General features: G+C 42.2%; 2 protein-coding genes across 3 annotated transcripts in view; one reads left to right on the top strand and one right to left on the bottom strand.

The window, feature by feature from the left end:
* The first annotated feature begins 241 nt into the window (after window positions 1-241).
* Window positions 242-4,942, top strand: LOC109900047 (neuronal pentraxin-2). 2 transcript variants are annotated; one of them, XM_031835257.1, is made up of 5 exons: window positions 242-1,179; window positions 2,157-2,373; window positions 2,693-2,937; window positions 3,180-3,359; window positions 3,715-4,942. In XM_031835257.1, exons 1-5 carry the CDS (start codon window positions 730-732, stop codon window positions 3,949-3,951), a joined length of 1,329 nt encoding a protein of 442 aa, XP_031691117.1. In that variant the 5' UTR covers window positions 242-729; the 3' UTR covers window positions 3,952-4,942. The 2 variants fall into 2 exon arrangements, with proteins under 2 accessions (XP_031691117.1, XP_020351356.1); XM_020495767.2 differs by having other exon boundaries at window positions 248-1,179; window positions 2,154-2,373.
* Window positions 4,943-5,859: 917 nt separating this feature from the next.
* The window catches only part of LOC109900057 (protein FAM104A), a 10,187-nt gene continuing 730 nt past the window's right edge, over window positions 5,860-15,316 (bottom strand). Inside the window, exons 2-3 of the mRNA XM_020495780.2 lie at window positions 6,684-6,798; window positions 5,860-6,592 (exon numbers count right to left, since the gene is read on the bottom strand). Of these exons, the coding sequence (XP_020351369.1) occupies window positions 6,341-6,592; window positions 6,684-6,798 (367 nt within the window). The 3' untranslated portion in view covers window positions 5,860-6,340. The remainder of the gene's footprint in view (window positions 6,593-6,683; window positions 6,799-15,316) is intronic.

The following is a 15,316-nucleotide window of genomic DNA, read 5'->3' as shown; positions in this document are numbered from 1 at the left end:
TTAACCACACTGGTAACCTTATGCCTAACCTTAAATTAAGACCATAAAGCTCATTTATGTTTTCATGAATTTTTACGATATAGCTGAGTCACGAAGTCAAAATTGGCTATCTAGTGGAAATCCCACCTACCTATCTTTTCACCAGTGATCCCAGTTGAGCATTTAGTACTGGTGTTTGATGGATCTGAACCATATGTGTGAAGCCTTTCCCTAATTTATTTAATACTATAGTTTTTATAAGGATATGGAATATTGGACATTGTTATAGCATCTATTTCGAATGATTGGTCAATGATCATACAGTACCAGTTAGATACAACTCAAAAATGACTTGTCCATCATACAGAACCTACCTATACGGACTGTAGTTATGGCAACATACTACAACCAATCCAATCGCGCCATACATCTGACAGTAATCTTCTTAACTCATGGTCGCTGTCCTTAAAGCACCATTAAATGCGGATTGAAGGCATGGAAACTTTGAGCGTTAACCCAGACTCATGTGGTTTTACCATCGCCTACATTTTACTTTTCAAAATTGTACTTTGTATGGAATGATAACGTTTTGAAACAATATATATCGTTTAATTCGAGATTGACTATGGTATTCCGAGTAGATTACCGCTTTCTCGGCGTGTTTTACGCACCGGATTTGAAAGGCATAATAATCGGTTAGGCGCCACCCGTTATTTCACTAAAGATTAACGACCAAAATACTGCCCTGGTATGTTATCTCTGTTGAGATTGTTGTGTTTTTACGCACTGGGCCTGGGCTATGAGAAGCTTGTGCGTGGACAGGATGACAATCCGGATACGGGAGCCCGGTTCCTATGCCGAGCCATGACCATTGGCGCTGACACTTGTTTGGTCCCCGTAGTTCGCGAACCAAACACGGCGGCTCAGGAGGAAGTGTTGAGGAACACAGTCATGCAGCTCAGTGAAACGGTTCTCCAACAGAAAGAGTCGATAGTCAACCAACTTGGGACCATAAACGAGCTGACCACCAAGCTCTCCCTCTGCGAGTCAGCCTCCGAGGAAGGGAAGTATGAAAGTGGTGGATCTTGGAGTAAAAATAATCAGAACACAATGGGAGATTTACCCAGAGATCCCAATGATACAATCGACAACCTCGGTAAAACCATGCAGAGTCTGAAGGACCGACTGGAGAACCTAGAGGTAAGACACGGGACAGTAACCATAAATTACTCTTTGGTTCCTAAATCATGGAAAGGGAGTGCTGAAAATTATCGTCACCAGTGTGATTTAAATACATCTGAAATAGGCCTAATGTTTAAAATAGTTGCCCCTTGCATGATTGTCCAAAGTGAACACCTGTTGCTGTGGTCAACTTTGTGGCCATTAAATTTGCTCCCATTTTGGCCTGTAGCCTATAATATTCTATTTTTGCCACCATGTGGAGGCATACCCTAAATGGATGAGCCTTTTATCTCCTTTACCTTCCAGTGATTAAGGTCCCTATGTCACCTTACTCAACAAATGCATCAGCTCTTAATAAAAGCAGCTCATTCAAATGACCAAGGATATAATGTGTTTCTTGGGATATTTAGGTCTCTTGCAGAGCTGTTTCATTCCAGATCGAAACACAAGTTCAGTAAATCCAATCCTAGCTTGTGTAGGTGTAGTACCATCTGTTAGTTTAGAGCTTCCTGAACCACAGGTAATCCCCATTAGGCCATGCAGTAAAAGTACATTGGGAAACAAATGCATGACGGTATCAAGCTAAACCACACAGTAGATGGTGTTTAAGCTCATTATGCATTAACAGGCTTAGGAAACTGGTGAGACAATTGGAGAGACCCAATGTTCTCCATGAGTTACAATAAGGGGCCAGAGTCATGTGGCCAGGAAAACAACTCCTGGGCCTTCTGATAACATACTAGCCTACACACAGTGTAGCCGATTTCCACTCAGCCAATGATCTTTGAAAATTACACACATTAAATAGGTGACAAACATAAGAGACGGGAAGCAGCACATCTCAGACCTCAATACAAATTGACCTGAAGTCTATCAACCTCCACAGACTGTCTGCGGCCTGTAGCCTATAATATTCTAGATGGTCACTAATAGTTCTTGTATTGTCTCCACTTATTTAATTGTCTAATGACGTCTCCATCTTGTCCCCACAGCAGCAGCAGCAGAGAGCAAACATGTCGGGAGCGTTGTTCCCCAGCGAGCTGCGAGACCTGCTGCAGCACAGGCTGGGAGACCTGGAAAAACAGCTGCTCAGTAAGGTCAACAACCTGGAAGAAGAGAAGTCTCTGCTCTACAACGAGACCACAGCCCACAGGCAGAAGACAGAGAGCACCCTCAACTCCCTGCTGACCAGGATCAATGAGCTGGAGAAAGGTAAATCACTGGAAAAGGAAAGATATGACAGACGCATACAGACATACGCACAAACATATGTCTGTGTACACAATCCGATGACAGTAGTACACACCTGCAGCACAAACCGGGAGACTCACACATTGTAAACACAATGAATCATTCATTCTATCAACTATCCCACTAACTGACCCAATCACTGCCACTCACATACTGTACCCCACTGCAGTAAACACCTGAGGCTTCAGATCAAATCTGACAAACGTTGGCTTATCATTTTGTTCTCGTAATTTGTGTATAAGTGACTTCATAGACAACTCTCCCATTATTCTCTCTGTAGGTGGCAGTGGGTTCAAGTCCCCCGAGCAGTTTAAGCTGGTCCTCCCCCTGCGTACTAACTATCTGTACGGCCGCATGGCCAAGAGCCTTCCTGAGATGTACTCTTTCACTCTGTGCATGTGGCTGCGGTCCAGCGCCGGCCCTGGCATAGGCACCCCCTTCTCCTATGGGGTGTCAGGACAGGCCAATGAGATTGTCCTCATGGAGTGGGGCAACAACCCCATAGAGCTGCTCATCAATGACAAGGTAAGGGCACTCTAAATGACTCAAGGACTCAGTGATTCTCAGTATCGCTGATCTGTGGGAGAGCCTACCGTTATTGACAGGAGTCGGTTTTAAATTAGATCTGGCTTTAATGCGGTTGCTGATTTTAATTTTTTTACCAGCTTTACCAAATCCTAACCTTCCTCAATCTAATGTGTATTTCTCCTTTCTGTTTGTAAGCATCTGTACCTACCTTACGCTCCTCTCCTATGTTACCTGTCCAGGTGGCTCAGCTGCCTCTATCAGTGCGTGATGGGAGGTGGCAACACATCTGTATCACCTGGACCACCAGGGATGGTCTGTGGGAAGCCTACCAGGATGGTCAGAAGCTGGGGGCAGGGGATAACCTGGCCCCCTGGCACTGCATCAAGCCTGGAGGAGCCATCATACTGGGGCAGGAACAGGTGAGTCTGCTGACTAGCGCCCCTTATCTGTAGGATACACAATTACATATTTGTATGGGAAATATTTAGCCTATTTTACTCTTGGTTTACAAAAGCACATCAGGTTTTCAGATTTGAATGGTACAGGTTCTTAGCCATGACTATGAGTACTGAGCTATAGGCTCTAGAGTGTAGACCAAATTTGAAAAGCCCCATCGCTAACAAAAATCCTAAAGATCAGTTACATGAGAAAATAAATGAACATTTTTTTTAGAGCGAATATAGACCAGACAGGTCAAGTTTGTCTGGCTCAGCCTGGCAGTCCACACAGTGATATGTTGTTTTTAACGAGGCCTGTTGTTTATGGCCTCAACAGGACGTGGTGGGCGGGCGCTTTGACGCCACACAGGCCTTTGTGGGCGAGCTGAGCCAGGTTAACATCTGGGACAAGGTCCTGAAGCCAGCCGACATCCTTACCATGGCCAACTGTTCCTCCTACACCCCCGGGAACGTGGTGTCCTGGCTGGACAGTGATGTGGAGGTGTTTGGAGGGGGAGCAGCCAAATTGCCTCTAGAGATATGCCAGGACCGGCTGTCTGAGACTGAGTCTTAGGATGGATGTCTGTGACGTATTGAGAATCATGTTCTCAATCTAGAAGCCTACTGTACCTGCTACGTGTAATACTGGTCATGTGTTTCGTTTGTCTGTGTAAGGAAAGGCGGATCTACCTAATTCCAGATGATTCTACTACACACAGATCCAGTTTTACACACACATTGGCAAACAGACTTAATGACACTGGTTTAGGCATGCGTGTGGCATGGGAGGTGTAAGGTGCACAGATTAGCCGTCCCAGGAATGACAGAGTAATTTACGTCCCAGGCCACAAACGGTAACCTACATCCTAGGACTTACATCCAGTAATCTACATCTCCTGATGAAAGTCATTAAAGCCTTTTCCACCTTGAGTGGAGAGCAGATTTAGGGGAATATCCAATCAAACATCAGCCAGGTGACCGCTATGTTGAAGGTTTTCAATAAGCTTTTGCAGAGATGAGGGACTAGTTTTGATCTTTTGAGTTAGTTGGTAAACATTCCATAGGTGTGTGGAAATCTGTGTTCTTATGGCATCATGTCTGTTGTACTATAATGTTAAGGTTTCATTATCCATTATTACCCATACTGTTTTCAATACCCCAAGTCCACCTCAATGCCTGCAGTATATGTTGTCTCAACTGTTCCGTAATTATCCTCTTGTTGGTTTGTTTAGGCCTACAATGTCTGTGCAGTGGTAGTTTAAGAACAAACAAAGCGTAATTTATATGGGCGCATTGTTACTGTTAAATGTGTACATATAATTTTTCAAGCAGATAAGAACAATTCATTATGTATGATATGAACAATACATTCATGTGTACGAGTCTCTTTCCATGAAAACAATGTTCAGTGTGTAAAGTTATTTAATTGAGATACTTTGTTGATTTTTCTCAAGAGACAATGCTTACTTTTCATGTGTCCTTTTGAAGATGTTCCAGATGCACTTTACTCTTAACTATTGCCAAATTAACAAGAATGTGGAAAATTAAAAAAGGACAAAAAAACACTATTGAAAAGCAGTCTGTTTAAATAGTGGTTAAACCAACAGCGGGCCAAGGCAGCATTAGTCATGCTTAATTAAGACATGAGAGCAGCTCAAAGGTGGCGTCAATCATTTAGGCAGACTTCTACCTAATGACTCCTACACACTAGTGGGAAAACATCTCCCTGACTTTCTCTATTGGAAAATACATGGAATTTGGTATGTTTTAAATGGAAGTGAGCCAGGGTTAGTATCTACACATTCTTGCAATGCAGTCCTGTATCTTATAAAAACCCTTGATTTGTGTTCTACCAGAGGCTGTTTAGTTGGTCAGTTTGGCTGGAATTCTGGGTCAGGTTAACTAACATTACAAAAGTACAACTCAAGTTATTCGAATGGTATTGTAAGATACAATTCTAATAACATTTGGTAGTCATGAGCAGCACAGATGTCAATTACCTAACAAATACGCTGTGTACAAAACATTAACACCTGCTCGTTCCATGACAGACTGACAAGGTGAAAACTATGATCCCTTATTGATGTTACCTGATAAATCAGTGAAGATGAAGGGGAGAAGAGGTTAAAGAAGGATTTTTAAGCCTAGACATGGATTGTGTCATTCAGAGGGTGAATGGGCAAGACAAAAGATTTAAGTGCCTTTGAACGGGGTATGGTAGGTGTCAGGTGCACCGGTTTGTGTCAAGAACTGCAATGATGCTGAGTTTTTCACACTCAACAGTTTCCTCTATCAAGAACGGGAGAAACAAAAAGCTCATTTCCATTGGAACATTCTGAACAATGGAGAATGTGGCCTGTTGTCACAGAAAAAATACTTCTGTGCAAGTGAGTATAATCATGGTCCCCTAATTTTTTTGTGGTGGGAGGATGAAGGTAACCACAGTGACTAATCAACACCAACTCACACTCAGCAAACAGCATGATGAGTATTGGCCTGGACAAAAAATTAACAGGCAGAAAAGTGCTTCTCTTTATTAATTAGGATACAGCAAGCACTTTAGACACTCATACAAATGTCCGTCAGTAGATAGCACCAGTGGCGATGTTAATGTCCAACAAGAAGTCACTCATTTAAGGACACTAGCACAGAGCAGTAGACCCCCTCAGTAAAGTGCTGGAGTACATACATACTGTATATAGTAGTACCACAGTGGGCGGGCCATTGGATATGTAGGTGTGCTTCATGTATGTAAGATGTACGGCACAGGGACGATGGTATGGATTTGGCCCTGAGCCCAAAGGATGTATATCCTCATCTGCCATGTCATGGATGACAATAGGTTGAAGTTGCTCCTAGACACAAATCTGACGTAAGTTGATTCTAGATTTGAGTCTACGGGCAACTTCTACCTGAACCGACCTTGCCCAGTTGGGGCAACGGGGGTCAGGGGTGAGTTGAGGTCACGTAGATCCTGGTTGACCTCTGGTCTGCAGACTGCTGAAATGGGCCTCCCTCAGGACACTGTTGATGTGGTCATAGGGAGTGCTGCCGCCATAGAGACTCAACGAGGAAATTGAAGGGTCTTCTTGCGAGGGACTGAGGAGACCCTGGGAAGTGCAGTTCTTCTGGCTCTGTGTACATGTGCTGGTGCTGGCTCCTCCCCCTGCCCTCTCAGGACTACTGATACCACTACTGCTGTCACTGCCGGATGACTGGAGCAGAGAGAGAGAAAACAGGAATGACTTATAGAAAATACTTTTTGCACAAACCATCACAAGTGTGTGTGTGTGTGTGTCCTGTCACCTCAGAGTCCCAGACATCTTGGCCCAGCTTGGACACCAGGGCGTGACCCTCCTGTCCCCCTCCTGACCTTTTCGCCAGCTGGTCCCCCTCATTGTCTCCACCCCGCCGCCGCTTCCTGTACACAGTGACAGAGAGGCCAGGGAGGGAGGGAGTGAGTGAGTGAGTTTGTGCCTGTGTTGCTCAGTCAATAGGGCATGGTGCTTGCAATGCCAAGGACTGAGTTTGATTCCTGCTGGGGCCCCTCATACATAACATGTATACAGTAAGTTGCTTTGGATAAAAGCTTCTATTAAATGGCATATTTTATTAGGCCCATATTGAGAAAGTGGGTGTACAGTGCATTCAGAAAGTATTCAGACCTTCACTTTTTCCTCATTTTGTTACGTTACAGCCTTATTCTAAAAATGATTAAATCAAAATTCCAGGTGTTTTTCCCTAGAACTGGCCGGCCGTCAGGGAGGTGACCAACAACCGGATGGTCACTGACAAAGCTCCAGAGTTCCACTGTGGAGATGGGAGATCCTTTCAGAAGGACAATCATCTCTGCAGCACTCCACCAAGAGTGGCCAGACGGAAGCCACTCGTCAGTAAAAGGCACATGAGAGCCCGCTTGGAGTTTGCCAAAAGGCACCTAAAAGCCCAGCCAGAGCCCGGACTTGAACCCGATCAAACTTCTCTGGAGACACCTGAAAATAGCTGTGCATCGACGTTCCCCATCCAGCCTGACAGAGCTTGAGATGATCTGCAGAGAAGAATGGGAGAAACTCCCCAAATACAAGTGTGCCAAGCTTGTAGCATCATACCCAAGAAGACTCGAAGGTGTAATCACTGCCAACGGTGCTTTAACAAAGTACTGAGTAAAGGGTCTGAATACTTACAGTACCAGTCAAAAGGTTGGACACCTGCTCATCGAAGGGTTTTTCTTTATTTTTTACTAAGACATCAAAACTATGAAATAACACATATGGAATCATGTAGTAACCCCCCAAAAAAGTGTTAAACAAATCTAAATATATTTTATGAGACTCTTCAAAGTAGCCACCCTTTGCCTTGATAACAGCGTTTCACACTATTTGCACTCTCTCAACCAGCTTCATGAGGTAGTCACCTTGAATGCATTTCAATTAGCAGGTGTGCCTTGTTAAAAGTTAATTTGTGGAATTTCTTTCCTTCTTAATGTGTTTGAGCCAATCAGTTGTGTTGTGATAAGGTATGGATGGTAGGAATGCACGATATATCGGTGAACATATCGGAATCGACAGACATAAGCTAAAAATGCCAACATCGGTATCGGCCCGATGTCTAGTTTAATGCTGATGTGAAAAACCGATGTCAAAGCTGACGTGCATACCTATATAACACAGATAGAAGAGAACATCTTTGTATATAACGTAGGTACATGACATAATGATGCCACTTAAAATGTTGCACTACACGTGTAACACAGCATTCCTAACCTAGCCCACGTCTGCTGTGTGGATCGAGCAGTCATTTGAAAGAGTAAGAACATTTCAGAGAGACAACTCAAAGGCGAAATCCATTAAAGCCAAGATAATGGAATTCATTGCCGTTCTCTGTCGTGGGTGATGTTGGCTTTCGCCAACTGGTCGAGCACCGGTACACTTTTGTTTAAATGTTGGTACTATTTTTCAGATGTTGCCCTACTGTAGTTGCACAGTAATAGGTGTCACTGCTATTACCTTCACGACTGACATTTGGACCAGCGATATCAGCCCCATGAGCATGCGGAGTCTGACAGCACAGTGGGTCGTTGAGGATTTCGTACGGAGGAAAGTCGTATTGCACGCTCAGGAATATGCTGGTTGTCATTCCACTGCTGCCATTTCAATGGCATTTGAAAACATGGTTGAAATTTAGAAACATGAATACACTAGCTAGCTCCATTCAAACAACTGACTTGAGAAATAAGCTCATCAACTGCACCTGCAGCAGACGCGATGCCCTCTGTCATGACATTGAAACACCTGCTCAACAAAAACTGACAGGGATATAAACAAATGTGCATAACATTTGAGATCAGCTTTATGTGTGTATGGAACATTTCTGGGATCTTTTTTTTTTAGCTGATGAAACAAACACTTTTCATGTTGATTTATATTTTTGTTCAGTGTAGTATTCGTATTCTAATTCTAATGCCACCGATTCTGTCACAACACTGGAGTGCGCACGCCTATTCTGACTTTGCCAATGTTAAGCTAACCAGTTAGCTAGCAGCTAGTGTGCGACGTTAGTGCTGACTAGTTTCTATGGAGTGAATATGGCCCCTTTTCCAGACAAGGTGGATGTTCCTACTGGCCCACATTGGCAAATGAAACAGTTGCCCTTGACAACAGTTTGCCCCAGCAACAAAACTGCCCACTCAGGCTGTGAACAAGCGATTCGGCGGAATTCTCTCTTTACTGTGTCGCCACCATGTTCGATGCTATGTACAAGGACCGCTACTTCAATGCAGACAAGAAACAGAGTTTCCGTGAAATGCTATATTCGCAGCTGGACAAGATGGAAATGGACACAGTGACAGTGCGCACCGAGGAAGAGGCACAACGGACAGACAGAGCTGAAACTTCACTGCTTGACATGCATGATGAAATCCTGGTTGAGAATGAAACGACTGAACAAATGAACGACAAAATAGCACAGCAAGTAAGTGAAAGAAATAGGTTGATTGCTTTACTGGTAATGGGGGCATAAGTAAATGCCAACAAAATAATCAATTGGGTGCCGCCCTATGGGACTCCCAATCACGGCCAGATGTGATACAGCCTGGATTCGAACCAGGGACTGCAGTGACGCCTCCTGCACTGAGATGCAGTGCCCCCCTCCTGACAGCTGTGTCCATATGTGTGTTATCGGTTTCGTTTTTTTTGCTAAGGAAAATATCAGATATCGGTCAAAAATGTAATATCGGTGTGTCACTAACGGGTGGTATACAGAAGATAGCACTATTTGGTAAAAGACCAAATCCATATTATGGCAAGAACAGCTCAAATAATCAAAGAGAAACAACAGTCCATTTTTACTTTAAGACATGAAGGTCAGTCAATCAGGAACATTTCAAGAACTTTGAAAGTTTCTTCAAGTGCAGTCGCAAAAACCAATCGCTATGATGAAATTGGGTCTCATGAGGAAGACCCACAGGAAAGGAAGACCCAGAGTTACCTCTGCTGCAGAATATAAGTTCATTATAGTTAACTACACCTAAGATTGCAGCCCAAATAAATGCTTCAGACTTCAATTAGACACATCTCAACGTCAACTTTTCAGAGGAGACTGCGTGAATCAGGCCTTCATGGTCAAATTGTTGCAAAGAAACCAATAAGAAGAAGAGACTTGCGTGGGCCAAGAAACACAAAATCCACCCACAGATAGTGTGGTGAAGAAGGCGCAACAGCGCCTCATCAACCTCAGGAGGGTGAAGAAATTTGGCTTGTCACCTAAAACCCACAAACTTTCAGATGCACAATTTAGAGCATCCTTACGGGCTGTATCACTGCCGGGTACGGCAACTGCACCACCCACAACCGCAAGTCTCTCCAGAGGGTGGTGCGGTCTGCACAACGCATCACCATGGCCAATCTACCTGCCCTCCAGGACACCTACAGCACCCGATGTCACAGGAAGGCCAAAAAGATCATCAAGGACAACAACCACTCGAGCCAGTGTATGTTCACCCCCCGCTACCATCCAGAAGGTGAGGTCAGTACAGGTGCATCAAAGCTGGGACCAAGAGACTGAAAAACAGCTTATTATTCAAGGCCATCAGACTGAAACAACGATCACTAATACAGAGAGGCTGCTGCCTACATACAGACTTGAACTTATTGACCACTTTAATAAATGGATCACTAGTCATTTTAATAATAATAATAATATCTTACAGTATATACATATGAGATGAGTAATATATTTTATACCATCTTGTCTATGCCACTCTGTCATTGCTCATCCATATATTTATGTATATATTCTCATTCCATTCCTTTACTTAGATTTGTGTGTGTGTTAGGTAGTTGTTGTGGAATTGTTAGATTACATGTTAGATATTGCTGCACTGTCGGAACTAGACGCACAAGCATTTCGCTACACTCACAATAACATCGGCTAACGGCAGCGTAGTGGTTAGAGTGTTGGACTAGTAGCCGAAAGGTTGCAAGTTCAAATCCCCAAGCTGACAAGGTACAAATCTGTTGTTCTGCCCCTGAACAAGGCAGTTCCGGCCGTTGTTGAAAATAAGAATTTGTTCTTAACTGACTTGCCTAGTTAAATAAAGGTAAAATAAATACAAATTTTTAAAAATAACCATGTGTATGTGACAAATAACATTTTATATTATTTGGAATGCAAAGGGTGGATACTTTGAAAAATATAAAATATATTTTGATTTAATTAACACTTTTTTGGATACTACATGATTCCATGTGTGTTATTTCATAGTTTTGTTGTGTTCACTATTATTCTACATACTGGAATACATACAGTGCCTTGCGAAAGTATTCGGCCCCCTTGAACTTTGCGACCTTTTGCCACATTTCAGGTTTCAAACATAAAGATATAAAACTGTATTTTTTTGTGAAGAATCAACGACAATCATGAAGTGGAACGACATTTATTGGATATTTCAAACTTTTCTAACAAATCAAAAACTGAAAAATTGGGCGTGCAAAAATATTCAGCCCCTTTACTTTCAGTGCAGCAAACTCTCTCCAGAAGTTCAGTGAGGATCTCTGAATGATCCAATGTTGACCTAAATGACTAATGATGATAAATACAATCCACCTGTGTGTAATCAAGTCTCCGTATAAATGCACCTGCACTGTGATAGTCTCAGAGGTCCCTTAAAAGCGCAGAGAGCATCATGAAGAACAAGGAACACACCAGGCAGGTCCGAGATACTGTTGTGAAGAAGTTTAAAGCCGGATATGGATACAAAAAGATTTCCCAAGCTTTAAACATCCCAAGGAGCACTGTGCAAGCAATAATATTGAAATGGAAGGAGTATCAGACCACTGCAAATCTACCAAGACCTGGCCGTCCCTCTAAACTTTGCAGCCAAGAGGCCCATGATCACTCTGGATGAGGCCCATGATCACTCTGGATGAACTGCAGAGATCTACAGCTGAGGTGGGAGACTCTGTCCATAGGACAACAATCAGTCGTATATTGCACAATTCTGGCCTTTATGGAAGAGTGGCAAGAAGAAAGCCATTTCTTAAAGATATCCATGAAAAGTGTTGTTTAAAGTTTGCCACAAGCCACCTGGGAGACACACCAAACATGTGGAAGAAGGTGCTCTGGTCAGATGAAACCAAAATTGAACTTTTTGGCAACAATGCAAAACGTTATGTTTGGCGTAAAAGCAACACAGCTCATCACCCTGAACACACCATCCCCACTGTCAAACATGGTGGTGGCAGCATCATGGTTTGGGCCTGCTTTTCTTCAGCAGGGACAGGGAAGATGGTTAAAATTGATGGGAAGATGGATGGAGCCAAATACAGGACCATTCTGGAAGAAAACCTGATGGAGTCTGCAAAAGACCTGAGACTGGGACGGAGATTTGTCTTCCAACAAGACAATGATCCAAAACATAAAGCAAAATCTACAATGGAATGGTTCAAAAATAAACATATCCAGGTGTTAGAATGGCCAAGTCAAAGTCCAGACCTGAATCCAATCGAGAATCTGTGGAAAGAACTGAAAACTGCTGTTCACAAATGCTCTCCATCCAACCTCACTGAGCTCGAGCTGTTTTGCAAGGAGGAATGGGAAAAAATGTCAGTCTCTCGATGTGCAAAACTGATAGAGACATACCCCAAGCGACTTACAGCTGTAATCGCAGCAAAAGGTGGCGCTACAAAGTATTAACTGAAGGGGGCTGAATAATTTTGCAAGCCCAATTTTTCAGTTTTTGATTTGTTAAAAAAGTTTGAAATATCCAATAAATGTCGTTCCACTTCATGATTGTGTCCCACTTGTTGTTGATTCTTCACAAAAAAATACAGTTTTATATCTTTATGTTTGAAGCCTGAAATGTGGCAAAAGGTCGCAAAGTTCAAGGGGGCCGAATACTTTCGCAAGGCACTGTACATACTACAAACTGGAAACACTTATCTCCCTCACTAGCTTTAAGCACCAACTGTCAGAGCAGCTCACAGATTACTGCACCTGTACATAGCCCACCTATAATTTAGCCCAAACAACTACCTCTTTCCCAACTGTATTTAATTTTTATTTATTTATTTTGCTCCTTTGCACCCCATTATTTTTATTTCTACTTTGCACATTCTTCCATTGCAAACTACCATTCCAGTGTTTTACTTGCTATATTGTATTTGCTTTGCCACCATGGCCTTTTTTGCCTTTACCTCCCTTCTCACCTCATTTGCTCACATTGTATATAGACTTGTTTATACTGTATTATTGACTGTATGTTTGTTTTACTCCATGTGTAACTCTGTGTCGTTGTATGTGTCGAACTGCTTTGCTTTATCTTGGCCAGGTCGCAATTGTAAATGAGAACTTTATAGTAAAAATAAAGAAAACCCCTTGAATGAGTAGGTGTGTCCAAACTTTTGACTGGTACTGTACATACATGTGATATTTCAGTTTTTGATTTATAATACATTTGCAAAGAATTATCAATCTGTTTTTGCTTTGTCATTATTGGGTAGTGTGCGCTGATTGAGGGGAACCAATTATTTAATCCACTTTAGAATAAGGCTGTAAGGTAACAAAATGTGGAAAAAGTCAAGAGGTCTGAATACTTTCCGAATGCATTGTGTGTGTGTGGGAGAGAGAGAGGCTATCTCAGCCACAGCATTATAGTTATAGGAGCAGGCATGTGCTCAAATTTTCAGCCATGAGTATGACAACTTATCTGGGAAGAAAACAACCATGTGAAATATTGTTCAAGTTAAACTGATATGCAGAGAGATCAATTAGCCTACTTGAGACATTAACAAATGTAACACTGGCCACCGAGGTTAATGGTAATTCAATAACTATACTATAAAACAAAGATTAATTATATAAATAATGATAGTAAAACAACTTTGGAGTACCTTCAATTAAATATTGGGCAAAAAGGCAACTCCGCTCCATCATTCATTGAATCAGAATGAATGATGAATCATTCATCACAAAACCAACTGATATTGCCAACTACTTTAATGATTTTTTAATTGGCAAGATTAGCTAACTTAGTCATGACATGCCAGCAACAAACACTGACCCTAAACATCCAAGTACAACTGATCAAAATATGAAAGACAAGCATTGTAATTTGAAAATGTGAACAAAATTACTGTTGTCTAGCAACAATGACAAGCCACCTGGGTCTGACAACTTCGATGGAAATTTACTAAGGATAATAGCAGACGATATTGCCACTCCGATTTGCCATATCTTCAATCTAAGCCTACAAGAAAGTGTGTGTCCTCAGGCCTGGAGGGAAGATAAAGTGATTATAAAATGATTGTGGGAGTTGTTTTGTTAGACTTCAGTGCAGCTTTTGACATTATCGATCAGTCTGCTGCGGGAAAAAGGTATGTGATATGGCTTTACACCCCTGCTATATTGTGGATAAAGAATTACCTGTCTAAGAGTGTGTTCTTTAATGGAAGCCTCTCCAACATAATCTAGGTAGAATCAGGCATTCCCCAGAGCAGCTGTCTAGGCCCCTTACATTTTTCAAACTTTAGTAATGACATGCCATTCATTGGCTTTGAGAAAAGCCAATGTGTATGTATGCGGATGACTCAACACTATACACATCAGCTACTACAGCAAGTGAAATCAATTCAAGACTTAAAAAAGAGCTGCAGTCAGAATGGATGGCAAAAGTATATATTGTCCTAAATATATATTTTTTAAATGTAAAGTATTGTATTTGGGACAAATCATTCACTAAACCATAAACCTCAACTAAATCTTGTAAAGAATAACGTAAAAAGGTAGCAAGTTGAGGTGAATAAACTTCTTAGAGTAACCCTGGATTGTCACTGTCATGGTCAAAACATCTTGATTCCACAGTAGCTAAGGTGGGGGGAGAAGTCTGTCCATAATAAAGTGATGCTCTGTCTTCTTTACAACACTATCAACAAGGCAGGTCCTACAGGCCCTAGTGTTGTCGCACCTGTACTAATGTCCAGTCATGTGGTGAGGTGCCTCAAAAAGGGTCTTAAGAAAATTACAATTGGCTCAGAACAGAGCAGCACAGTTGACCCTTAAATGTACACGGAGAGCTAACAATAATATGCATGTCATTCTCTTATGGCTCAAAGTAGAGGAGAGATTGACTTCATCATTACTTGTTTTTGTAAGAAGTGTTGACATGCTGAATGCACAGGGGTGTCTGTTTAAACTACTAGCACACAGCTTGGACACCCATGCATACCCCACAAGACATGCCGCCAGAGGTCTCTTCCAACTCCAGAACAGATTATGAAAGACGCACATTACTAAATAGAGTCATGGCTACATTCCACATCAGCTAACTGATGCAGGTAGTAGAATCAGATTTTTTAAATTTTAAATACAAATATACACCTTATGGAACAGCAGGGACTGAAGAGACACACACACATGGATTTTGCATTGTATATATGTGGTTG

This window comes from Oncorhynchus kisutch, linkage group LG11 (assembly GCF_002021735.2).
Source record: "Oncorhynchus kisutch isolate 150728-3 linkage group LG11, Okis_V2, whole genome shotgun sequence".
In the NCBI taxonomy this organism is placed as follows: Eukaryota; Metazoa; Chordata; class Actinopteri; order Salmoniformes; family Salmonidae; genus Oncorhynchus; species Oncorhynchus kisutch.
Note: the sequence above shows the minus strand (reverse complement) of the source record. Positions and strands in the feature narration are given on the sequence as shown.

What these genes read in the sequence shown, in the direction of transcription:
- LOC109900047 (XM_020495767.2), top strand. Translation starts at nt 730, where the DNA reads ATGTTATCTCTGTTGAGATTGTTGTGTTTTTACGCACTGGGCCTGGGC. An exon ending in ACCGACTGGAGAACCTAGAG is followed by an intron (nt 1,180 to 2,153) that starts GTAAGACACGGG and finishes TTGTCCCCACAG; the next exon opens with CAGCAGCAGCAGAGAGCAAA. An exon ending in GATCAATGAGCTGGAGAAAG is followed by an intron (nt 2,374 to 2,692) that starts GTAAATCACTGG and finishes TTCTCTCTGTAG; the next exon opens with GTGGCAGTGGGTTCAAGTCC.